The sequence below is a fragment of the Strix aluco genome, chromosome 8 (genome assembly GCF_031877795.1).
Source record: "Strix aluco isolate bStrAlu1 chromosome 8, bStrAlu1.hap1, whole genome shotgun sequence".
Classification (NCBI taxonomy): domain Eukaryota; kingdom Metazoa; phylum Chordata; class Aves; order Strigiformes; family Strigidae; genus Strix; species Strix aluco.
In genome coordinates, this window is record NC_133938.1 from 32,645,430 (window position 1) to 32,670,930 (window position 25,501).

Here is a 25,501-nt window from a genome sequence, read left to right on the forward strand (position 1 = left end):
CCTTCCTCCGTCCCCGTCCTAGTACAGGCGCCTCGAAAAAGCAACCCGTGTTTATATCTCTGTTGGGCTTTCTTAAAACAGAGACACCCATCCGTGGTGGAGCTCCGCATGCTAAAGTCTTTGGTTTGATGGAGCGTGGTTTATGATGGGATTGTGTTAAAATCCTTCAGGTGTTTCTTGTTCGTGACATACATGCCTGAATTTCCAGGTTCTTTAGATGAGGACAAGAAAATAAACCTGAGGTTTATTATTCCTAGTTTGTGTTCCCATATGGGCTACCGCTCAGCATTTGAGAGCCGTCACCCGTGCTCCTGCATGGTGTTATTTCTTCAGTGAAGATCATCAGAAGATGGAAATCCTTAATTTTCTTTCTTCAGATGCTGGATATTCCATTTTCTTGTGCAATACCAGTGCTTTTATCTTCTCCTCCTCCACAAATTTTGCCAGAAAAGCTAGGGTGTAGTTGTAAAGGACACTCACTCTAGAACAACAGTTATTTCTTGCTTTCTGTCATAAGTTTGGCTTTTTCACGTGCTTGTGATGCAAGCAACATAACTTACCACTTATGTGTCTTGCAGGTGTTGGACTGTTGTGGTTTAATAAAACTTTTTTATTCCAAAAGAGCAAGTTGCTCAGGATGTTTCTCACTTTTCTCCCCTCCTTATAAACGTTGTCCTGCTCTTGTTGCCCATATGCATGCTGGAAGATCCTGTCCTGTTCCATGGGATGGGATAACTCATTCTCCTTAAATATTCCCCTCATCTGCAGCCCCTGTGCTCCAGGAATGAAGCCTCCAGGAGGTTTTCTAGCATGGGAAGCTGAACAAAATACTGCAGTAGCTGAGAACTTGGTGGAATGGTTGGTTGACTCAAGAAGCAGTGATCGGTCTTGAATAAGATCTCGTGAACTCGCTGGCCTCTGTCTACTGCCATCAACGTTTCCATCCTGCACAATTTGCTGCTTGTGTGAGGTTCCAGTATCTGTGCTACCCTCTGTACATCGTGATAGCGTAAGACTGTAAGATGCTGCCTCATGTTAGGGCTGGTAGCTCTTTATTTGTGAGAGGAGCAAATGAGCATTCATCTCTTGAAGCAGCAGAGTAAGTCTGTCTGCTTACAGCTGGTCCATCATTGTGCTGGGTGGTGGGGAGATTTGATGGTTCAAGAAGGGCAGAGTTGAGGTAGGAGTAAGGACAAGATGGGTGAATGGCATGTTTCCAGTCTAGTAAACTGGGAAAGCTGGCCTTTCTTCCTGGGAATGACGGGAAAACGGGTCAGATGAGAGCAAAATGAAATGCTAGTGGTGGTTGCTTGCGCTTTGTCCTGTCACTGCAAAATGGAAATGAAATCCAATCAAAAAGAAATAAGTAGGCTGTATTTTTTTACTGGCTTGTTTTCAGTTCTTTTAACCTTTACTTAGAAATAGCTTGTCAGCAGGTAGCTGTGTGAAAAAAGCTGCCTTGAAACAGGAGCCAACCAACAGAGACACAGAGCAAAGTTTAACCATTTAATTACTGCTCAGTGATTTTTGCTGAAAACAAATCTGCAAAGTCTTGGTTCTTTGCCCAATACAATTATCTTGGGTGGATATTTTTTTTCCTGGACAGCAAAACTCAGCAGTTGTATTTTAAAGCTCACTGCTGGGAGGATGCACTAAGGGATGGCAGAGAGTGCAGAAGAGGTAATGTGGTTTCTTCGTGCGTGCAGGGGATGCGGGTGGACCGATAATGGAGGAGGCGAGTGTCGTCTGGGCTTATCTCATCCAGGCATCTGCTCACAATTCAGTGCTTGTAGTCAGCGTGCCAGCTGGCTGGACGTTTTCCTGATGTAAATTATCCATCCGTTCTGAGGGGTCTGAATACAAGGAGGCCTTTTGTGTGTAGGGATGAATTCCTAACTTGGGGGAAAAGGGAGGAGTTTCTAAAGATCTAAATAGCATTTGCTTACATTTTTCCAGTCTATGGTTTTCAGCATGGTGCATTTCCTGGTGGACCTTGGGATACAGAATTGGGCGATAACCCTGCTGGGGAAGGGCTTTGATTGCTGATGATACCTGGCGGCTGTGGTCAGCCTGACGATGTGAGCAGGTTGTTGGGGGAAGCATCCCCTGCTTCGAACAATGCTGAATGTTTCCAAAGCCACTGCTGCTGCCTCTGCAGGCACCCAGACTTGTTCGCTTGGTTGAATCTGTAATTGCAATACTGTCTTGAAGGCTTATACATGTGCTTGCTTACTTTGGAGAAAGATATTGCAGGGTTTTCTACATCAGCCTGAATTACCAAAAGGGACTGGTTATTTTGTCACCTTGTCACTTGGTGGCAAACAGCTTCGTGCCTCAGAAAAGATGCAGTTTTAAAATGTGCACTCATGATTTTGAGCTCTGGATGCTTTAGGTCTGTCAGGTTGTGCTTCTGAAGTGCTGAGCTCATGGTTACGAATTACTGCATGTCATCTTTCTACTGACAGACTTTTATAATAAACATCTAGAGTTCTTCCCGCAAAATAAAACTGCCACTTCTTTATATGCAGAGGGAAATATTATCTGATACTTGACACTATCAGACACCTCTAAGACAAGCTGAGATCAAAATAATTACCAGCTTCTAGGAACAGGAGAACAATGACTTTTTGTCTTCCAAATGCAACCTTTTAAAACTGCCTTGCACCTGGTTATTGCTGTTGCCATTTCTCAGCATAATAGCAGTATATGTTTATTTAGCCCTGCAATACTTGAAAGCAACCTAGGCAGCTTATCTTTGCTAGAAAAATGCTCTGCAACCTTGAAGAGCCCTGCTAGCTGCCAGGCTGCGAAGCACAGCTTTTACTGTTCAGTATGAACAGTGGGGAAATGCATTTCAATACTGTGTCAGCTGGTCTTGGGTAAACTATTGTTCCAGCAGTATTTACCCACGGCAAGCTGATACGGTGCTAGTGCATAGTTGCTCTGTGTGCATTAACTGCATTCCTGTTTAATGCCATTAACAGGATTTCTCAAGTAGTTACACTGCCAGCTGAAATAAATGTCTTTTTCACCTGGGTTGCTCGGTTGGGAGAGCTTTGAATGCATTTCCGTTGGCTCACCGTGTAAAACTGAAGATGAAAAAGGGAGGGTCCTTTCCATTTAGCACAAGGGATTTCTATGGAAAATGTTTTTGCGTTGCCCAGAGCACATTTTGCACGTGTTGTGCCTTTAGCTGAGCTGGAATTTTTGCAAGGAGCTGTAGGAGACCTTGTTGGGGAACAGGGACTGTAATCCAGTTGTAGTGGAGAGGAAAAAAAAAAAATAGTTATTTTTTGGAACATGCAGGCTGTGACCTGGCCTTCCTGCTACGGCAAAAGTTGTGTGTGTGTAGAGTGAGAGCACACGCCCGGCCCCCTCTTCATTCCCAGGATGCTTTCGAAGCGTTTCCTCCCCGAAATCGTCTTGATGAAGCCTGAACGCAGGGGTTTTGCTTCACGCTAGAGGAATGCAGTACCAGTAGAAGAAAACTAACCACCCCAAGTCAAAGTAGCAGGCTATTCTTGACAATTCAATTGACACAGTTTAATTGAATGATCTTCATGCTCTTGGCTCTGGCTTATTTTTTTTTTCCCCTCTTGACTCATGGAATGGCTGCTCTTGCCTGCTGTCTTCACAGTTTCCACTTGTGATGAAAATTGCCCAAAGAAATCCCACCAGGGCAGACTTTCAGCTTTGCTTTATTTTAGCACATGGATTCAAAGAAAACTTTCTCATTAAGCTGATGGCAGTTTTATTAGTGATAAATGGTTTTAGTTGCTGCCCATCCAAGGTGTTGGTGATGTTCTCAGGCTGTCAGGTCAACACATGTACTAGGGTTTTTGTGCAGAAGAATGATGAGGCATTTGCTTCTGGGGCTCCTTGTCTTTATCTGGAAAAGATGGGGAGTATATCCTGGATTTGTTTATCATGGGCCTGAAGAAGATATTTGTACGTGCCCGGCCTATTGGCTTGTGTCTGGTGTGCTCACCTTGACTTTCTGCGTGTGCATGCTCTTCACCTCTGAAGCGTACTTTGTCTTCAGTGAGGAGCTCTCTTCTTGAGAAGAGACAATGTAGTGGGAGAAATGGGAAGCCTAGGAAGGACTGATTTGTACATGTGATGTCTGCTTCTTTCCTTGCATTGAGATTCATAAGAAAAGTACTTCCAGGTAAATGGAAACAGAATTGATCTCTTGTAATGGGCAGCAAGGGGAGAGTACATCTAAGCTGTGTTATGCTGTTAAGTGTTGATCCTTTGGTGTTTCTAGCCCCCATGGAAGCAGTTTGGCATTAATAATGTGATTGTTTCTCACTTGTCTTCTGTGTATAAGATCTCATTAAATAACTTGACCTCAAACCAACATTGAGCAAGAGCTGCAGATTGTGAATGTCTAGCTTCCAGTCTTGTGCTTAGGTCACCCATAACCTCATGCATGATACAAATAGGAAAGGGTATTTTGTGGGAAATAGTAAGGGGGTTTTGTATCTGTACAATGCCCCAGCTGTCTTGCATGTCACACACAGTACTTTTTTTTAGTAGGTTGGGGTATCAGCAGATTTCTTTGGCTTTAAACACAAGATTGGTCTTTTTACATGTAGCTGTAAGTTTTTCAGGTGCTGTATATCTTAATTTTTTTTTTTTTTTTCCTGGTATGTTGATTTCTGGACCCTTTGCCATGCTTCTCCTGCTACTTTGTTGTTTTCAGCAGCCAGAAAGGACAAAGGTTCCTCCCTCCTGCTGGGCCGTGGGTGTGAGGTGCCTAATGCAGTCTGGTCCTGGTCTAACTAGTGGGTGACCGGTGAGCGAGAACCCTGGTTCATGACCTCTTTCATTGCCATCGGGTTTTGTGTGTGTGCTTTGAGAGGCACACTGTTCTTGTTGCCTGGTGCCGTCTGGTCTGCTTTAACTTGTGAAGTGAGCCACTCTTCAGCAGGTGCAAAGCTTCATGTTAAAATTTAACATGGTGGAGTTAATTTTCCAAGTTGAGGTTAAATCCGTGTGACTTCTACAGGCGGAAAAAACCTGTTTCTCAATCAGTTGAAACTCTTATAGTAGCTTTTTTTTTTTTTGTTAATGAAGGGACCAGTGACAGCTTAGAGCGCTGCTCTGCTTAGAGCAGTGTTTTTCTTGGAGGTGGTGGGAGTGTAAAAGAGCGTGGCAGGGACTAAACTCCCGAAGTTTTGTTCCAGACAAACCTCATGTAGTTTTAGCAAGTTCCTTACGTGCTCCAGGGCGTCCTGATGGTACATAGCCTGCTGGCTGAGGTGGAGCAAGAACAGCCTGCACGCAGCTGTATGCCACCTCCTGGGAATGTGGCCAGGACAGTGGAGGAAGGTGGTGGAAATGTGCTATGGCCCTTTTCCCTTAATGGGTTTCCTCAGGGGTGTGAGTCCCCTGGGCAAGTTGGTTTCCGTGCACAGGGGTAGATGCTCTAGTCACTGGAAAAGAATCCATGGGGGAGGATGATCTGTTGATCGCCACAAACCTATTAAGAGATGAACACAGGGCAGGGAGGTGGGTTTACATTTATCCTCCTAGGAGAGGGAGAACATGGCTAGTTTGTAAATCACTTTGATCTGAAAAGTGTCTTGGTGACTTTAATCACATGGTCTGGGAAATTTAAACCTTCTTTTGTCTTTCCCAGGGAATGAGTAGAAGAGGGTGTACTCAGTAGTTCAGTGCTGGAGGAAAGGCTTCATGAGTAGTAGAAAGAGTTTGGGCTATTGTCTATCTAGGGAGGAAGCAGAGGTACAAAATAGGCTCTACAGCATGACTCTTACCTCTCTGGTTAATACCCTTTCTCCCATACATGTATTTGGAAGAAATATTATCAAATGGCATCGTTCACTTGGACCTGGCCTCTGATACACACAAACTGTGGGTCTGATGTAGTCTGTCACCTGTTGGGGTAAGGACACTGTTGGTGATGTCTGCGGAAGAGAATTGCAGCTTACGGGATGTGTGTTTGGCTGCACGGAAATCTGTAGGTCTGTGTATTTGTCTACTCAGCCTGCCCTCGACTTCTGCCTTCGGTTCCTTCACCTTGTCTTTGCCAGGAGATACAGTACATAGGACTGGAAGAGCTACTTCTGGTGCTACTGGACACTGCTCATCCTGCTGGGTAGTACTAGAGGAGGTGTTTCTTCCGAAGAGAGAATTGCAATGCCGCTCTTTCCGTTCTTTCTGTTTTAAGATGTTTGGGTCTCTCATGTCTTTATTCTCTCATCTGCAGGAAAGGCCTTTGACATCACATACGTGCGTTTGAAGTTTCACACCAGTCGGCCGGAGAGCTTTGCGATCTACAAACGCACCAGGGAAGATGGCCCGTGGGTGCCCTACCAGTATTACAGTGGCTCCTGTGAGAGCACGTATCACAAAGTCAATCGTGGCTTTATTCGGACTGGGGAGGATGAGCAGCAGGCGCTCTGCACGGATGAGTTCAGTGACATCTCCCCTCTCACTGGAGGCAACGTGGCGTTCTCAACACTGGAGGGGCGTCCCAGCGCCTATAACTTTGACAACAGCCCTGTGCTACAGGTATGTGAGCAGGACTAAGTCAGGTGGTCTGAGCTGAGGCTGTTTAGTTGTGGATGGTGGCTTTGTGCTGACTGCACTACAGCCCTTATTCATACTGAAAGGGCCTTGCACAGGTAAGTTGGGATGGACAATCCAAAGAGATGCTTCTGAAGGAAGAATTGAACTCTTGATTCTATTGTTAGTCTATGGTACAAAAACCAAAATCCGTGGCGTTAAGGGTGATTTATTTTTAGGCATCATGGAAATCTTTAGAGGAGGATGGATGCAGATCTATGCCTGCTTAGAAAGCAGCTGTGGGCATTTTGCTGCTGTTTGAGGTGTAAGGACAGGGGAAGGTAAAGCCTAAGTCAAATGAGTATTTGAGGCATCTGCATGTATATCTGGAGCACAAAAATTTAAGAAATGTTAGATTCTTCATAACAAATAAAGGGTTATTGAAAACCCTAACCTGTTCTCTTACGTGTCTGTTGGGGCAGGGGAGCTTGGTTTTATCCACAGTATTTGTTTTCTCTTACAGGAGGCTTGTGAGGGGTTTTGGTCGGGGTTTTTTATTGTTAGCATTCACAATGCCAGTTGGACAGTGGTCAGGAGCATACTGGGAGCACCAGTGTATCCGATTTACTTGCCACTTTCTGTATTCTGCTTGATGACTTCTCCAGCATATATTGCAACAAGGGCGCTAAAGCTGTGGGGTTACCCCATCAGGGCTCATCTCCTTCCTTTCGGAGCTGGGATCACCACATCTTCCCTTTTCTCTTAGAGTAGCAGGAGCAGACTGAGACGTGAGCGCCCAGTAGGCTTGGGGCTCGCCTGTCTCTCATCCCCAGCCAGCGGGCAGGAGAGCAGAATCTGGTGGGACTCGCTTCTGCAAACGAAAATAGAGATTAATGGGAAAGGGAGAAGAACTCTTGAAATAGAAAAGAACCAGTTTGACCACCTTGTTGGTGTAGCTAGCCCTTGCAGAAAACAGGGTCTAATCATTAAGGTGAATGGAGAGATTTCAAGTTAGTGATATGGTGTGTAATTTTCTGATAAGCTTCTCTGTGTAAGTAATAGAGAGACCTGACCTCTAGTTTCCTAAAACATGTACAAACCTCTGGCATTGCTTTTCAGAACTGAAGTAAACGTGTATTTTGTCCTCAGCACTTCCATGTGTTTATGCCAGTGTTTGTAAATCATCTTATAGTACTGGCGAAGTGGCTGAGCAGGGATGCAGCTGCAGCACAGTTGTACATATAGGGATGTTTTTCTTGTGTTCTTTTTTTATGGTGTTTGAAGGAAAATGGCATTGCAGAAGCTGTAATAAAAACAAGGAGGTACTAATGACAGTCACTGGCTGAAGGTGGTGTGAAATTTGGGGACAGGCTACATTTGCTGGCCATTGCTAGAGGAGGATAGGGTACTGTGATGAAGATGCTGTGTAAATATTATGAAAAACTCTTGTGTTGTAAGTCAGATCTGCCCGTCTGTTTTCCTTCCTCAGCCTCGCCCAGCCTCATTCGTCTGTCTGTCTTTTCATCTGGCGGTGTATGTCTGCAGACAAGGGTACCCTAAAGCTTTTCCTGTTTGTGCTGTATGACTTTGCACAAAAACTGTGGTCAGATAGATATGTACAGTTAGTGCGCTCGCGTAATTGCCTGCACTGCATGTTTTGCTGGAGAGGTTACCCACTGCTTCCCAGTTGAGAGCAGACAAGATGTGAAGAGGCTTTGGAAAGGGTACCCAGAGAGGAGTAGGGTCCGAAAAACATGTCCAAACCAGGAGGATGTGGTGTGAGGCCTCTTGGGCAGGGACAGGCGAGCTTCCGAGGTGCAGAGGGGAAAATGATAAGGAAGGAACTTGCTGATTGCTGAATGACTTTGTGAATACAACTGCTAATGACACAGCACTGGTACACGCTTGAGGGGGATGTTTGATGTTTAATCTGATGGGATTTCTGTCTGCTGTAGGAATGGGTGACTGCTACAGATATTAGAGTGACCCTCAACCGTCTGAACACATTTGGAGATGAAGTTTTCAATGACCCAAAAGTTCTCAAGTCTTATTACTATGCAATTTCTGATTTTGCTGTGGGTGGTAGGTAAGTAGACAATAAACCTCTGTACTTATTTAAAGCTTTTGGTCAGGATTACTAGAGCGCTTTAAAGGTTTTGATTATACTCACATGGTACCATTAAGCTCCGGTCTTTATTGACTGTCCTAAACCAAAAATGCAGTAAAATGAAACTTAGGAAGCTTGCAAATACTGTGTATAACCTCTTGTAGCTATAATTTCAGGGCAGACAGAGGTTGAATATTTTTTTCTTCCTTGATTAGATCAAATGTTAAGTGATTTGGGAGGGTGGAGGGTGGAGAGTGGAAAGGGTGACAAAAATATAAAACGAAAGAAAAAACCCAACTTTTTCCTACCCTGTGCTTTGTGTGTTTTTTAACGTGTTACTAATTGTTCTCTGCCTAGAATAACAGTAAGTAGAAAATAACGTCTCTGCTTCACATATATTTTTGGGAGGTATCTCCTATGAAAATCTGAAGCATTGTACAAGACTGGTTGTCTGTTCCTTTTGCCAGAGCGTATGGCGAAATGCTTGAATCTTAAGTTGTTGACAATAAAATGTTTTGATAAACTGAGCTGAGCCCAGTGTTTTGGACTGTTTGCAGAGAGCAGTCTTGAGGTGAGGATTTGACAGCATGGGGATTTGCACTAGCTGCACCACCAGGCTGTGGAGGTCCCTGGGCTCCTGTATTAGTCACTTTTGTGCTATTTAATTTCTTACTGATACAAGCACATGGCCAGCATGCATGCCTTTTCCTGGACTCTCATGAGAGAGAAGCTGTGAAGAATATACTAACCTAAAGCCAGCAAAATCTTTGCTTCTCCTACTTAGCTTATTCTGTTGTAATGTCAGACTGCGAAGGAGTAGGTTAACATTCTCGTGTTTCTAAATGCCTACCTCAAGCGTGCTACGCCTGTTTGTTTCACAGAATGGTTTGGGTTGGAAGGGACCTTTGAAGATCATCCAGTCCACCCCCCAGCCTCGCTGTGGGCAGGGACACCTTCCACTAGACCAGGTTGCTTAAAGCCCCATCCAGCCTGGACTGGAACACTTCCAATGGTGGGGTATCCATGACTTCTCTGGGCAACCTGTGCCAGTGCCTCACCAGTCTAATTGTAAAACATTCCTTCCTCAAGTGCAATCTAAACCTACCCTCTTTCAGTTTAAAATCATTGCCCCATGTCCTGTCACTACAGGCCCTGGTAAAAAGTCTCCCTCCATCTTCTGTAAACCCCCTTCAGATATTGAAAGACCTCAGTAAGGTCTCCCTGGAGCCTCCTCTTCTCCAGGCTGAGCAGTTGCAGCTGTGTTCTCAACTTTGTTGTGACCATCTACCTTCGAATTTGTCTTGTCTCAGATTTTCAGATCTGGGCTTTGTTTTCAGCATTGCTCTGAAAGTGACCTGGATCCCTGGAGTTTAAATACCTTGTCTCTCGTTAACCAGATGCAAATGTAACGGGCATGCGAGCGAGTGTGTGAAGAATGAGTTTGGGAAGCTGGTCTGCAACTGCAAACACAACACCTTTGGGGTCGACTGTGAAAAGTGTCTCCCTTTCTTCAATGACCGTCCGTGGAGGAGAGCGACAGCAGAGAGCGCCAATGAATGCTTACGTATGTGCGGCCACGCTTGGGGGGAAAATCTCTCACAGGTTGGGTTCTCTGCCCCTGTTGGCATCCAGAAGCTGGCCCTGCATGGTTTTAAGTTGTTGCACTTAGCCAGTGTTAAGCACAGTTGTGATGTTTTCCTGCAGAAGTTTTGTGGGACTGCTGGTCATTCCTATCCTGTAGGAGCTTTCTGGTAGGTCCCTAGAAAGGGGCATCTCCTTCCTGGAGAAGGATGGGAGTGACCTTTAGGAAAGAGGTGTGCTGTAAAAATGTACAGGATTATACTGTACGGGACATATAGAGAAAAAATATGTATTTAGTCTGCTGGAATATAATTGCCCTTTAAAAAGCTCCTCATTTAGCATCTGCAACTTCCTCTTGTATTTGAGTTACGGGTTTTTACAGTTACTTGTTGACTATTTTATCTAATTTTGAGGCTGTTGCAACAGTTCTGAACTGCAAATGTGGATCTCTGTGACTGAATGCCAATTTATTTTGCTTGGTTTTGTGTCGCAGACTACAGCTCCTGGTAGTTTACTTTATGGGGAAGCTTTTTCAGACAGAAAAGCTTTCTTCCTGTCTGACCTCTGTGTGTGTTGATCAGTCCCAGCTGTCTGGTCAAGACCTGTGGCTTCCCTTGACAGGCCAGTGAAACCCAGGTCTCCTGTGCCCTAGACAGAGGGGTTTTGTAATCCAGGGGAGAAACTCTTCTTGCAGCATGGAGTCTGCCTCACTGTTAGCTTATCATGCATGGTTCCATGACTGAGATGGGTGTTGCTGTGTGGAAGGGCGGCATTTCAGCTGCAAATGGCAGCCCGAAGTGGAAGGGAATAGGTTAGAAAATGCTGGTTTTCTTGTGGAGGTAGATGAGAGTGGTCTCGAGGAGCCCATTTCATCGTTACAGCCTTGCCTCCCCCTCCCTGTGTTCAACCACGACAAAAACATGCTTGGCCCTTTTTCTTCTCACTGATGCACAAATGCCTTAAGGTGTCTGTGCGTGGGTCTCGGGATGGTTAAAGGCTCCCACTCCAGCTCCCCTACAAGTTAGTATCGAGCTTTGCATAGTGGGTTTCGTGACTGTTCACTGATGGTACCCTTGTCTTGGCAGCTTGTGACTGCAACGGGAGGTCGCAGGAGTGCTACTTTGACCCTGAGCTGTACCGCTCGACGGGCCACGGGGGCCACTGCACGGGCTGCTCGGATAACACCGATGGTGCCCACTGCGAAAGGTGCAGGGACAGCTTCTATCGCCTGGGGAGCGAGGAGGGATGTCTGCCCTGCAGCTGCAACCCAGTCGGTAAGTAGTGGCAGCAGACACTTCTGTTTGCAAGCTTCCATGCACAAAAACTAATTCTTCTCTCTGTTATGCAGCTAATAGCAAACTACAGGGTTAAAAAGAGGGATTTTCGTTTGTTATTCTTTTCTTTCTTTTTCTTCCCCATGTAGGAAATGTTTATTGGGTTGTATTTTGGTTTAAATTATCCCTGGATCTAATTGGAGTTGGGGTGGCAAGGGCAGATGGTTCACCTCTGCAGCATTTACTCCTTCAAATGTGTTCTGAAATAGAATTTTTTTTTTTTTTCCCTTCCATCTCTCCACTGTGTATGTGTTACCCTGGACGCTCCCAGTATTAAAGAGCTCATTTAAATTCTTAATAAACAACATGATGTGAGCGGATATTTCTGGAAGTTGTTGGTAGTGAAGAATTGTAGTGAACTTTAGCTGCATCAGTTTCTCCTACTGAGTATCCAAGCACTATAAATATAAACCAGTGAAACCTTAAACACAAAAAGGGGTGGGGGTGAGAAACAAACTCAAAATATGTAGTTAAACTCCTTTTAAAAAAAACAAAAAACAAAAAACAAAACCACCAAAAAACCACCCAAAACAAATCACTAAATGGAAAAAATTTCTGGCAGGAAAACAAATCTTTTGTTATCAAGGGAGCCACTTGACCTGTTATGAAGCGATCCCATAACTACCAGCCCACAGCAAATAAGGGGGAAGGAGACAAAAGGGTAACAGATAGTAAGATATGATGTGAGGTTCCAAAATAGAGTAGCTGTAATAAGTAATTGCTTGCAGCATGCCCTAAGAGCAGCCAGCGAGAGGTCTGCCAGGGTACATCTCCTATCTAATTTAGTTGGAGACTTGTACAGTTGTGAAATTTTTGACCAAGAAAGGCCTCTTTCTTCCTCCATCTGCTCTCTCAGGTCCTCATGTCGGACCTTATTTTAAGAGTGGTGAGGGTTGGTGTCAGCTGAGACGGTCAAGAAGAAGCAGGGAGGTGACTTCTCAGGTCTTTAAGGACAAATTTCAGAGGGCTTTATAACTTAACCATCAGCTTGTATCCTCTGGCACACTGGCACCCAGGGCGTATTTGAAGCCACCGGATAGGTTTAGATTGCTACTTTTTGTCCGAGTACTGTCTTTTGCAGTCTCACGATTATTTAGGAAAGGGGATTTGAACTTTGGCTGTATATGGTAAAGGTTTTGTGAGTTCTTCTATCCTGTCCAGCCTAATCATCTTACAACTCTTCACTTTGCTATAATCTTCTGGTGTGGATTGAAGTGGAAAAGCAGCAGCTATTTCTGTATATTAAAATACTTTTCTCCTGGTAGTTAACTCTTACAGTGCTGACAACTCCTAGGCTGCTAGCTACACTTACGCTTGGTATTTTGTCCACCATGGATTAAAGAAACCTGCTGCTGCTTTTTGTGCAAGTCTGCTTGAACAGAGCAGCACTGAGGAGGATGTCCTGCCAAAAAGGAGAGTTTTGCTGAAGAGTTTGTTCGGGTTAATAGTGGTACATACAGCCTCACTCTGAGGAGGCAGTTTAGTCTTTAAAACCAACTTGGGAATCCAGGGAGGAAATTGGAACTTGAAGGGAAGAGGTCAGGATATCCCCTGGCAAAGGGGAGATGGTGATTAGGGAGAACACAAGGGATTTAGGGAATACAATCTCGGAAATGGTGCATTACAGGGTAAAACAGGCATGGAATTAGAGGCATGCAAAGGCAACATTGAGGACAAAACAGGAATAAGGATGAGAATGCAATTTGAAGTTAAACTTACATTTATATATAAAAAGATTAGGTGGTAGGAGTGCTTAAAGCTGAATATAGTTTGGAAGACTAGATAACGATTCATCTCTAGAGCTGCTAGGGGAAAAAAATCCCTGTGAACTAGAGGCAGTCTTTAGGTTAGCTGGCACTTGTCAGCTTGAAGCTATGCTTCCCACTTTCTTTTCCCATATTTCTTGCCTGTTTTGTAAAGTTTCAAAAGCTGCAGGCTAGTAGAGGGAGATGGTTCTGCTGAGGTGCCTGTCATGCTCTCCCTGCAGGCTCCCTCAGCACGCAGTGTGATAGCTACGGCCAGTGCAGCTGCAAGCCCGGCGTGATGGGTGACAAGTGTGACCGGTGCCAGCCAGGTTTCCACTCCCTCTCTGAAGCTGGGTGCAGGTAAGAGGGCTGCTGCTCTCTAGAAGAAAAACTTAGATGTCTTTCTAAAGCCTTCTCTGTGTGGCTCTTAATGAGTTATCCTCTCTCCTGACTGTTTCAGGCCCTGCTCTTGCAATCTGGCTGGCAGCACAGGGGAATGCAACGTTGAGACAGGACGGTGTACGTGCAAGGACAATGTTGAAGGCTTCCACTGTGAGAGGTGAGTTTTTCTTCCTGTGGCTTTGTTTCAAGAATGAGAAACATTCAAGCGATGGCCTGGGGTAAGCATCAGGGAAATGAATTCTCTTTCTTTCACATCTTCAGATGCAAACCTGGATTTTTCCATCTGGATTCCTCCAATCCGAGGGGCTGTACCCCCTGCTTCTGTTTTGGACACTCTTCAGTCTGCACCAATGCTATCGGCTACAGTATCTACAGCATCACCTCCAGCTTCCAGTTTGGTAAAATTGAGCCTTCCTTTGTATCTCAGATTAGGCCATAGACTCAATTCAGAAGTGATTAAAAAACCTGTGCCTTCCTCTCTGCGCGAGACCGCAAACCTTGGGCAGGCAGGTCCAGGATCCCTCTTTTTGGAAGTGCTGAGTTACTTCTGAAGTTACTGGGAGCTTCCGTGTCTTCAGCTTGATTGTTCAGCTAGGGAGGAATGAATTCACAGCTCTGGCCTTAGGCACCCAGCACTAATGTACACCGTGCGGGTGCAAGCGGGAATTGCAAATATAAACCTTTTACAGCTTGAGAGAGGTGCAAGGGAGCATTTTCTCAGTTTTAGAACCAAATCAGGAGTTTCTGATTCTGAGGATTATAATTGCTTTAGATCTAGGGTTTACATGTCTCTTGAGTAAAACACAGTTGTGTTTCTGATGGGTCTGTAAGCTCAGGAAAAATCTTTTTTTTTTTTTTCTTCTCCATACAGTCAGTTTCCTATGTATGCATGTTTTCATGCTGCATAGTCTGAAAAGAACATATTTTTAATTAAAATTCCACTGGAGAACAGTTCATACAAAGGCTGAAATTCTCATCAAGTTGTAGGGGACTTCAGGTTTTCCCATCCCTGCTTAGGCACTTTATAAAAGATTATTTCGAAGCAGTATTTGTCACAGCGTTCAAGGTTCAGAGGGTTCAAGTCAGCACTCGAGTTAGGGGCTTAAACTGGAAGGATGATGTTTGCTATCTGTGTGCTACTTTCTGAAGTGCCAGTGTACAGACTATAGATGAGTTATGTGTGAGCAGTGTGCAGCATGACACGAGAAGTGTGTGTAGAGCTGTGTCTTCAAAGGGTATTAATTGTTGCATGTTTGATTTTTCAGGAGAGGATGAGTGGCGTGCTGAGCAGCGCGATGGCTCAGAAGTCTTACTGCAGTGGAGTGCGGAGACCCAGGATATCTCTGTCATCTCGGACAGCTACTTCCCCATGTATTTTGTTGCACCACGTAGGTCATTCAAGACGCGAGGCTTTCTGTGCTGCTTGTGCCCTTTCTGTTCTGTCACCTAACCGTAGGGATTTCTTCCCCTTTCAGGCAAGTTCTTGGGCAACCAGGTTTTGAGTTATGGGCAAAATCTGACCTTCTCCTTCCGTGTGGACAGACGGGACACACGCCTCTCCGCAGAGGACCTGGTGCTGGAAGGGGCTGGGCTGCGAGTGTCGGTGCCGCTCATTGCCCAGGGCAACCCTTACCCCAGCGAGAATGCGCTGATCTACACCTTCAGGTGAGAGGACTCTCCAGGCACGGTGGGAGCAGCTGGGACCTAGCGTGTGGTGCCCCTGGCCTCTGAGCTCTTGAGAAAACAAACAGCATTAATTTTAGCTCAGAAGAGAGCGGTCTTATCAGGTTAATTTGAAGCTCGCTGTCTAGCAGCGTTGCGTAAGCGTATGTGAATTATGTTGCAATAGCATACCGCCGTTGGAAAGGGTGCTTTAAAAGGACACAGCTGTTAGCATCTGAACGCTTTGCTGATGATGCATGGCTCTTCTCCCTAGGCTCCACGAGGCTACGGATTACCCATGGAGGCCTGCTCTTACGGCATTTGACTTCCAGAAGCTTCTCCACAACTTGACTTCCATCAAGATCCGTGGGACATACAGTGAGAGAAGTAAGTCACGGAGCAGAATGTTGCGAAAGAGAGGGGCAGACTCATTCATCTAGTGCTTGGCTTGCTTTATTTTAGGGCCCAGTCATAAATCGCCATGGCAACTTATTAAGCAAAGCTTGTACCAGTTGCTTTTCACCTGGCCTTCATGTGTAACAGCTTCTCCCAGGCTTCCTGAAGAGGACATGGGGAAGAAAGATGCTGCCTTTGAGAGTCTGGCAGCTGAGCTGCTGATCACCTGCTGATTCTTTGCTTCTAAACATGGCGGGTTTGCTGTGTTGCATAGCCAGTGTCTTCCAAATCAGTAGAAATACATAGCAGAGTCCTAAGGGACACAGTGGGAAACATGTAGAGAGTTTACAACATTTGGCCTCAGTTTCTGCTACGCTGGGAATGGTTCCATACCCATTTTCTGGTCTTGCTTTGACATGACAAATGGAATTGACAAAGTCTCAAAAGCACTGTCTGTGCTGAACTCTCACTCAGGTTCCTTGTAATGAGGGTTTATAAAAACCAGGAACGAATTGGAAGCAAAAATACCTGGGTCCTTAGGTATTGTTGTGTGAAGAATTTTTGCAGAAAGATCAAAGGATGAATTTGCATTTGGGGTAGGTGGGAAAGCTGCAAGTGTCTTCAGTAGAGGTGGCTCATAAAGAGGAATATGGGGTTGCAAAATGGAGGGAAGGGTGTGGAGCAAGCCATCCCCTGAGTGCTGTAGCTGCTGCTAATATGCAGGAGCTGGAGCTCTGCTGGGTACTCTGGAGCTGCTGTGGTGGTACGAACACACTGCTGTAAGTCATAATCCAGCCATGTTGTGTCTGGGCTCTGTTCTGCTCCAGGGAAGGGGCAGGGAGGAGAGGGGAGGGGGGGTGAGTTCTCAAATGCCAGATGAAGGAATGGCTTGAGAGAAATAGCTGAAGCGTTTGCCCCGAGGCACAGTTTGCAGACTCTGTGTTAGAGACAGTGTATTAAAATTGCCGGAGAGATGGTCTGTCCTCCTTAGAAAGACAGGAATTGGTTCTGGTATTTGATTTGGAAATGGAAACCATATGCATATAGAATGTAACTTATTTTGACTGTAGTTGCTCATGTGCTGTTCTCAGCATCCTCCTCTGTATTGTTACTCTCGACTTTCCTGCCCTGTGCACGTCCTTTGTGAGCTATACTGCATCTTTTCTCATCTTTCTAAACCTTCCTGGAGGATTTTGCTGCCTGATTCACCTTAGCAGCGAGTATCCACCTGCTTGTCTCTGGTAGCATTCCGATGTGTGTTTGGTGAAGTGGCAATCAGAGCCTTTGTGGTTACAAAGCATTTCCCCTCTCGGTGCTTTCCAGGCGCCGGCCACCTGGATGATGTTACCATCACAAGTGCTCGTCCTGGACCCGGTGTGCCCGCGGCCTGGGTGGAGAGCTGCTCCTGTCCGGCGGGATACGAGGGGCAGTTCTGTGAGCGATGTTCCTCCGGGTACCGGCGAGAGACACCGAGCCTCGGGCCCTACAGCCCCTGCGTGCCTTGCGCCTGCAACGGGCACAGTGACACGTGCGAGCCCGAGACGGGTAAGAGGAGCTGATAAAAGCAGGGAGCAGCGAGAGGGTGGTGGGTCTTTCTGGGTTGGACGATGAAGCAAAAACCATGTCCCCTTCTATTCCAGGTGTGTGCAATTGCAGGGATAACACGGCGGGGTCTCACTGTGAGAAGTGCAGTGATGGGTATTACGGAGATGCGACAGCGGGCACAGCCTCAGACTGCCAGCCCTGCCCATGCCCAGGCAGCTCGAGCTGTGCCATCGTGCCCCGCACGAAGGAGGTTGTGTGCACCAGCTGCCAGGCTGGCACTACAGGTGTGTTTCTACATGAAAGTCTTTTTTTTCCTACACCCCACATGTGTCTCCTGCCAGTCCGGGGGCTCTGACTCGCAGTGAGCAGCACTGAAAGCTGCTGTGTCTTCTGGTTCAAGTCCTTCTCCCTTTCTCAGCCCTATTTTCTGTCTTGTGTGAGGCTCGGGGCTACCCTTGTTCTTTGTGCCTGTCTCTCAAGAACAAAAGGGAAGCAAAGGGTTAATCTGTATGCTATGTAGGTGAGCTGTGCAAGCTTCTAATAGAGCTCTGTTAATTGCATGGTGCTGGGCAGAAATAGGATAGATTTAAAAGAGCCAGGAAGGCGGGTCAGACTGAAATAAAATTAGAAGATGCAGTTTTGCCAGCCGGAGAGGCACTGCGGGATGCTTGCTGGGGAGAGCCAGTGCCCTTCCTAGGAAAAGCAGGAAGGCTGCAGTGACTCACAGATGATGCCCAAAAAATACAAGACCAAATTTATGGTCAGCAGTTTTAAAGAGGAATATGTGAACGGGTACAGATCATCTTTTCTTAGTGATAAACCATGAAGTGCAAGCCTGTACCTGCATTGTTAAGCAGAGCCTTTTGTTCTGCCTGCAACAGCAAGGAAGCCTTAAGATGGTTGGCAGCCTCCATGCTTCTCTGCTGATTTTATGCTTGGCATGGCAGAGTCTAAAGTACAGAATACCTGTAAATGCTTAAAAAAGCCCCGTACCAAGCACAGAGACAGCTCATGGGGGTTCCCGTGGGTGCCATCGCTTTGTGAACCAAAGCGAAGTCAAGGGGTCTGGGTTTCCTGCAGCTCAGGTGTCAGTACAAGCTCATATTTACTGTGTGATAAAGAGAGCTCCTCCTGTCTCCTGCTTGCCTTTTTGGGATGTGAGGGAAAAGAGGGTTTGTGTGGGCAAGAACTGCCCAAGAAACAGAGCTTACAGTCAAATCTGCATAAGTGTAGGGAGCTGCTGAGTTGGATGCTTCAGTGGCTGCCTGTGGAGGGTTAACAGATCTTGTTGGCAGTGGGGCTTCCTGGAGCAGTGATGCCCTACGGAGCTCTACCCGCTTGGACAACAAATTGCAACAAATAGGTTTGGCTTAAAGGGATAGGAGGGAAAAAAGGAGCGGAAATAATTAATAATGCAGTTCCAGTGAAAAAGCAGCTTAAATGTAGAGATGTGGAGGGATTTGTGTGTGGTTTTGTGCCCCTTTCTGGTCTCAACAGAAGGATGAAAGGGAAGGAAGGTGGAGAGTTTACTTTTCAGAAGGGGCTGCAAAGAAGGTCCAGGTGAGACCTGAGCCAAGGGCTTTCTGCTGTAGCACGTGTGTTTCTGTCGTGTCCCAGGCAAGAGGTGCGAGCTGTGTGACGATGCCTATTTCGGAGACCCTCTGGGTGAAAACGGTGCTGTGAGGCCTTGCCGCCTCTGCCAGTGCAACGACAACATCGATCCCAACGCCGTGGGCAACTGCGACCGCCAGACGGGCGAGTGCCTCAAGTGCATCTACAACACCGCCGGCTTCTACTGCGACCGCTGCAAAGACGGCTTCTTTGGGAACCCCCTGGCCCACGATCCTGCTGACAAGTGCAGAGGTGAGAGACGGTTCCTCTTGCATTTAAAAATGGTTTTGTCCCCAGGAGCTGCTGTTCCCTGATGTGTTGTTAGGACACAACATCAGGCTGTTGTTCGTGCCCATCCTTAATCCTGATTTGGTGGTTCTAGCTTGCTAAAATGCTTGTATTTGTGGGCGCTTGCTGCCATCGAGGCAAAAGCATAGTGCGATGCAGGGGCTGGGCTGCTGCATGTTTTGGATCCAGGCCTGTTTAGGGACTGGCTAGCAGAGTACCAACACCACAAGGGACTTCTAACTTTCTGCATGTTGCTCCATCCCTTTTATTTTTGCAGCTTGTCACTGCAATCCCTACGGCACCGTGAATCAGCAAACAAGTTGCAACCAAGTGACGGGGCAGTGCGAGTGCCTGTCTCACGTCACTGGGAGGGACTGCAGTTCCTGTGAGCCTGGCTTCTTCAACCTCCAGAGCGGACGTGGCTGTGAGAGGTGACGTTTGCCTTGGCTCAGGGCAAAGAGCCTAGTTCTGGGGGGGTGTCTGTGCTTACCTTGTGCGGGAATGTGATGTTTGTCACAGGTAACTGGTGTGCCTCAGTCCTGCTATGGGTGGGGAAGAGCAGCAGTCAGGGAGCAGCTATGAAGGCTGTACAAAAAGCCTGACTTATAAATAGCTCTGAGTCGGGGTTTTAAATAGAAAAGTGCCACATGACTCTGTGACTGTTGGTAGCAGGGGCTCTTGGGTTCCTTTTTTTAGTATAAACACCAAGTGACCTTGTGTGGTTCAAAGGCTCAGTGTCTCGCCTCCTGCATCTGCACAGAGAGAAAAGTGACTTTTGGCAAGCGGAGGCATTGAACTGTGCTCATTAGGGCCCACCCTCTGTGTCACCACCTGACGTGTGGCTTCCTCCCCCAGGTGCAGCTGCAACGCGCTGGGCTCCACCGACGGCCAGTGTGACATCCGCACTGGGCAGTGCGAGTGCCAGCCCGGTGTCGCCGGCCAGCAGTGTGACAGATGCGAGGTCAACCACTTCGGCTTCGGCTCCGAAGGCTGTAAACGTAAGTCTGAGAGGCTGGAGCAAGGCAGATGGGAAGGATGTTGCACAGCCAGCCTTGCCTTTGCTTTCCTCCTGTCTCTGGGAAGGTACTTTCTCACCTCGTTCTTTGTCGCAGCAGAAGTTGGCGCTTTTATATCCACACCCCGCATGGTGAAATTTGATTTCTGTACAATAACTTATCCCCTTTAACTCTGATTATTTTTTTTTAATTGGGGGGAGGGAGAACTCCAACTTATTAGATACCCACTTCTCTTCAGTGTAAATACATTCTCTGAATCTTATCCTGCAACAGACCTGTTTCGTAATCTTAAATCTTTGCACAGCTACTCTGCAAATAGCCTGAACATACAAATCCTGTCTTGAGAAGCAACAGATCTTGTAAACACGATTGAAAGATGATGATCCAAACTTTTCCTCTTTGATATTGCGGCCTTTAAAGAGCAGAAAAATTAAGTGCTGTTGGTTACAGTGAAATGGGGTAGAAAATTATAATAGAAAATTACAATAGAAAAATACACTGCTTTGTGGGAGAGGCAATAACAACACTGTGAACACACGCAATGACTGTTGCGGCCGGAGTGCCCTGCTATGCCTAGAAGTGCCCTGATGTGGAGCGGGGCTCCAGCTGTGGGTTTGTGCCCTGTTGCTCTTGCAGATGTTTCAGAGTATTAAGGGTATGCTCTTGCCCTGTGGGTTTGAGGGTATTTCTGCTTCTCCTCCAGCCTGCGACTGTGATCCCGAGGGTTCGCGCTCCCTGCAGTGCCGGGAGAACGGTCGCTGCGAGTGCAAGGAAGGCTTCGTGGGGAGCCGCTGCGACCAGTGTGAAGAGAACTATTTCTACAACCGCTCGTGGCCAGGCTGCCAAGAGTGTCCGGCCTGTTACAGATTAGTGAAAGATAAGGTAAGGCCACAGATACCACTGTTGGTACCGCTGGAGACAGTGGCACGTGCCTGTTTGTGCTGTGGCTTTTATGCCCCTGGCTGGCTGATGCTTGCTGAAAGCAGAGAGCTTCTTTGCTCTGTGTTGTAGCTGTGCTCTGTCCCTCTTGTGTAGGTGGCAGAGCAACGAGAGAGGCTGCAGGAGCTGGAAAATCTTATAGCAAATCTGGGTACAGGAGAAGAAACTGTAACTGATCAAGCCTTTGAAGAGAGGTTGAAGCAGGCAGAAAGAGATGTTACGGAATTGCTCCGGGAAGCACAAAACAGCAAAGGTGAGTTGACCTGATCAGACATGGACCAATGTGAAATGAGCTCTTTGCCTGATGTTCCGGTTCCCTTTGGATACAGCGTGTTTTATTTCAAGCCTATGCTGTGCATCAGGACAGACAGCTATTTCAGATGGCGCCGAGACAGTGTATGTTGTTATCAAAACAACGGTGGCTGTGCTTTTATCCCTGCTGTTCTCCCAGTGGTCTCTGTTGTACATGCAAAGTAAAGATCTGCCTGTAGCTCTGTACAGATGCAAGTGGTTTATGTGTTACCCTCTTCTCCACATGCAAAGGAGGTTTTTAACTTGTTAAACAAGCAGAAGACTTTCCAATATACTTACTATGCTTATAAATTTGCTCAAGATGTCTTGGGATAAAGTGGTTCTTGTTGGGATGTCATCAGAATGAAGGCTTCAAAATCCTGCTGGCAAGCTTAATTATGCCACCATAAAGTGTATAACGTTCTGAAAATTGCTGTTGTGGTGGCCTGTAGCGATTTTCCTGTTAAACTCTGCTTCAAATTGATTCTTGTAGTGTCACCTCTACCACAGGATGTCTGTGAGCAGGACATCCAGCAATGTGGCAGTGATTTGTCCTTAGGGTCTTTTTAATGTATAAGCTGATGTGTGTTTTGGAGAAGAGCAGCTTGAAGGAGACAGTTGACTTTGCAGTGAAAGATGTTCCCCTGGGAATTGGTTCAGTGATTTCAAACCACTTTTTGGAAAAATCTCTTCCCTTTGCGTGAAACTGGGAAAAAGCTGATGTGCATCTAACGCTTGTGTTTGCTTGGGAAGATTCCTGCCAGTGGGAATGATCACTGAGGCTCTTCCCAGTTTTAGCTGAGGTAGCTTTACGCTGCCTGCTTGGCATCCATGCCTAGATAATAGTCCCACGTAGCGGGGTAGGAGAGTGGGGATTGGAGAAAGGTGAGGGAATGGATTGGGTTTTGTGGTATTTTTCATCTTTCTTTCCACCTCTTAGCATCATAAAGTCATTTTAAGTTGGAAAAGATCTTTGAGATCACCAAGTTGAACCGTTAACCTAGCACTGCCAAGCCCACCACTAAACTGTCTACACGTCCTCTACATACCTCCAGGGATGGTGACTCCACCACTTCCCTGGACAGCCTCTTCCAGTGCTTGACAACCCTTTGGGTGAAGAAATCTTTCCTAATATCTGGTCTAAACCTCCCCTGGTGCAACTTGAGGCCATTTCCTCTTGTCCTATTGCTTGTTGGGAGAAGAGACTGACATCCACCTCGTTACAACCTCCTTTCAGGTAGTTGTAGAGAGAAGTAAGGTCTCCCCTCAGCCTCCTTTTCTCCAGGCTAAACAACTCCAGTTCCCTCAGCTGCTCCTCACAGGATTTGTGTTCTAAACCCTTCACCAGCTTCATTGATGTTCCCTAACTAAGAGGCAAGTTAAACGCAACAAAAACTACCCTTGCAAAAATCTTTGCAAACCTGTAGCACTTATTTGTGTTTTTCTACTTGTTAAATAGTTTGTGATATGTTTTTGAAATGTATCAAATGTTCATGTTCGATACTTAAAATGTGCTGCAAGGTCAAGGCAATATATTTGGGAAGAATCTTGATTTTGGAGGCCTGTAGACTTCTGCTTGTACTCTCAGCTTTTCAAAAGTAATTACCCCTGGTCATGAGGCACATAGCTGTGCTTTTATGGCTCAATTATTAAGATGCTGTGGTGGGAGTTACCTGGTGGTCCAAAGATTTGGGGAAGTCTGGGGGGCTCAGAGGTCCTGCAGATTGGAAAACCAAGGCTCTATCCTGCCAGCTTTTGTCATCCCTTCGCTTTGGGGGGCAGTTTGGGGTGGGTTTGCTATTCTGCACATGGAGACTGTGTCTGGCTCAGGAGTAGCCACCATTGCCCAAAGCGGGGAATAATGGCCAGCCCCACTATTCCTTCATCTCCAGTTTACCTTCTAGGAGTTAAGTTGAAGTGAATTCACAAAGCTCCTCCCGAGGAGCAACTTTATTGTCTTTTTTAAGTCAATGATACAGATGAAACATGATTCTGAACACAAAATCCCCCATCAGAGTCTGTTCCAACACCCAGCAGGATTGTCTTATTAGTTGTTAATGACTTTTCATTTCTCATATGTGGTGCACATTCTGATGATGACTTTGATCTCAAGCTGACTGACTTAGGAAGCAGCTTTGCTGGTCCCCTTTCAATAAGGGATTAACCTACCAACATGTTGCCTGCAGTGGTAAGCTGCTGCTTCGGCTTCTCTTCCTGCTGTAATTAATTTTGTTTCCTCTCTCTCTCGTATCATGTATTTCAGACGTAGATCAGGGCCTGATGGATCGTCTCAAAGACATCAACAGCACACTAACAAGTCAGCTCAACAGACTGAGGAACATCCAGGGCACGGTGCGGGAGACAGAGAACCTGGCAGAGCAAGCCCGGGTGCGGGTGGAGGACACAGAGGATCTGATCAGCTTAGCTTCTGATATGCTTGAGAAGGCAAAGATGGCAGCTGCCAACGTGGTGAGTGTGCTGCCAAGGTCCCACATGGTTAGGAGAGGAGAGGGCCTTTTCTTTCTCTGCCCTCTGGGGTGTTTCTCTGCTTGTTCTCTCTCTCATATAGCAAAGTTGCTATGGAAGTATCTTCTCCTCTACCCAAGATCATGGGAAATAAAGATAGATCACCAGTGTCTGTCATAAATTGTATATCTTAGCCCCTGCTCAAAGAGACCAATGTAAGAACCCCTAATTAAATATTAGAATAAATACCCACCCCTTTGTTTTTAAGGCATGACCAGTGGTGGAAACTGCATGGGCTTAAATAAAAAAATACAGAGAAGTCAGAAGTAGGTTAGACACATCTCTAAGCATTTAAATCATGACAATAAATATCTAAAGCAAAGATGAATAAAAGATGAGAAAAGAGCTTTAAGATTTTTTCTTTCTTTTTTTTCCCCCCCCAGTCCATTACACCTCCAGAGTCAAGTGGGGACCCTAACAACATGACTCTCTTGGCAGAAGAGGCCCGTAAGCTGGCTGAAAGGTAGGCTGTGGCAAGACAAGATCCTCACAGGCCACATGAGGGCCTTGCTCTTCCCCGCAAGGGGGAAGCAAAATTTAATTTAATGTGCTTGATACAAAACACACGCCCTTTGCTGAGTAAGAGACTGGCAATGTGGGTGCATGCCTGTGTGTCACTGGGGGCAAACCCTAGACGTGTGGATGAGGGCTGTACAGCCGTAGCGGTGCCTTTCAGCTGATCTCATGGCGCTGCTGGAGTGAGGCCTTGGTTGCAGAGATGGTCTCAAACAGCATCTTCCATCTGCAAATGTGGGTGAAGGAAGGAGAAATAAGAGAGAATAAAATCTGGAAGAGGATATAAAATCTGAAATTGAGGCTAGAAACCATTGGCTGACAATTCTAATGGCATATTTTTTCTTCTGTAATCTTGTCCAGACACAAAAAAGAAGCTGATGAGATTGTTCGCATAGCCAAGGCAGCAAATGATACTTCCACAGAAGCCTATCAACTGCTGCTGAAGACCCTGGCTGGAGAAAACCAGACTGCAAATGACATTGATGAGCTCAACCAGAAGTGAGTCAGTAACAGACAGTTGGTTCTATTTTCTGGCTTTAGATCAGTGCTTAAAATTAAGACGCATTCTGTAGCATTGCGTGCTTTGTGTTTTATGGGGGTTGTCTTTCTATCTCTTATCCTCCCTACTATTTTAGTAAGTTCAGTTCTACAAAAAAATTGTAACTGGATTCTTGGGGTTTTTTAGGTATAATCAAGCAAGGACCATTTCTCGAGACCTAGAGAAGCAGGCCAACAAGGTGCTTGCAGAGGCAGAGGAAGCTGGAAACAAAGCCCTGCAGATCTACGCTAATCTCACCAGTCTGCCTACCGTGGATTCCACAGGGCTGGAGGTACGTGGGGGAAGCGTCCTGCACAGTGTTTTCTAAAGATTGGTGAGGACAGGCATTATAGCAATGTGCTAGGTTGCTAATGTTTCTCTGCATAAGAACAGTCTGTGGAATTTTTGTCCATCAAGTTATAATCCAGACTTGTGCATTTCAGCTTTTATGCAGGAGGCTTGCATGCAAGAAA

The 25,501-nt window shown here is 46.2% G+C and overlaps 1 protein-coding gene across 1 annotated transcript in view; it reads left to right on the forward strand.

Moving 5' to 3' along the window:
* The window catches only part of LAMC1 (laminin subunit gamma 1), a 69,495-nt gene that overhangs the window by 37,543 nt on the left and 6,451 nt on the right, over window positions 1-25,501 (forward strand). Inside the window, exons 2-22 of the mRNA XM_074833093.1 lie at window positions 6,233-6,537; window positions 8,487-8,617; window positions 10,036-10,202; window positions 11,305-11,493; window positions 13,541-13,658; window positions 13,759-13,857; window positions 13,962-14,098; window positions 14,966-15,088; window positions 15,176-15,365; window positions 15,637-15,749; window positions 17,082-17,303; window positions 17,399-17,587; window positions 18,921-19,166; window positions 19,480-19,633; window positions 20,058-20,200; window positions 20,922-21,100; window positions 21,254-21,410; window positions 23,712-23,917; window positions 24,358-24,437; window positions 24,851-24,988; window positions 25,176-25,320. Of these exons, the coding sequence (XP_074689194.1) occupies window positions 6,233-6,537; window positions 8,487-8,617; window positions 10,036-10,202; window positions 11,305-11,493; window positions 13,541-13,658; window positions 13,759-13,857; window positions 13,962-14,098; window positions 14,966-15,088; window positions 15,176-15,365; window positions 15,637-15,749; window positions 17,082-17,303; window positions 17,399-17,587; window positions 18,921-19,166; window positions 19,480-19,633; window positions 20,058-20,200; window positions 20,922-21,100; window positions 21,254-21,410; window positions 23,712-23,917; window positions 24,358-24,437; window positions 24,851-24,988; window positions 25,176-25,320 (3,431 nt within the window). The remainder of the gene's footprint in view (window positions 1-6,232; window positions 6,538-8,486; window positions 8,618-10,035; window positions 10,203-11,304; window positions 11,494-13,540; window positions 13,659-13,758; window positions 13,858-13,961; window positions 14,099-14,965; window positions 15,089-15,175; window positions 15,366-15,636; window positions 15,750-17,081; window positions 17,304-17,398; window positions 17,588-18,920; window positions 19,167-19,479; window positions 19,634-20,057; window positions 20,201-20,921; window positions 21,101-21,253; window positions 21,411-23,711; window positions 23,918-24,357; window positions 24,438-24,850; window positions 24,989-25,175; window positions 25,321-25,501) is intronic.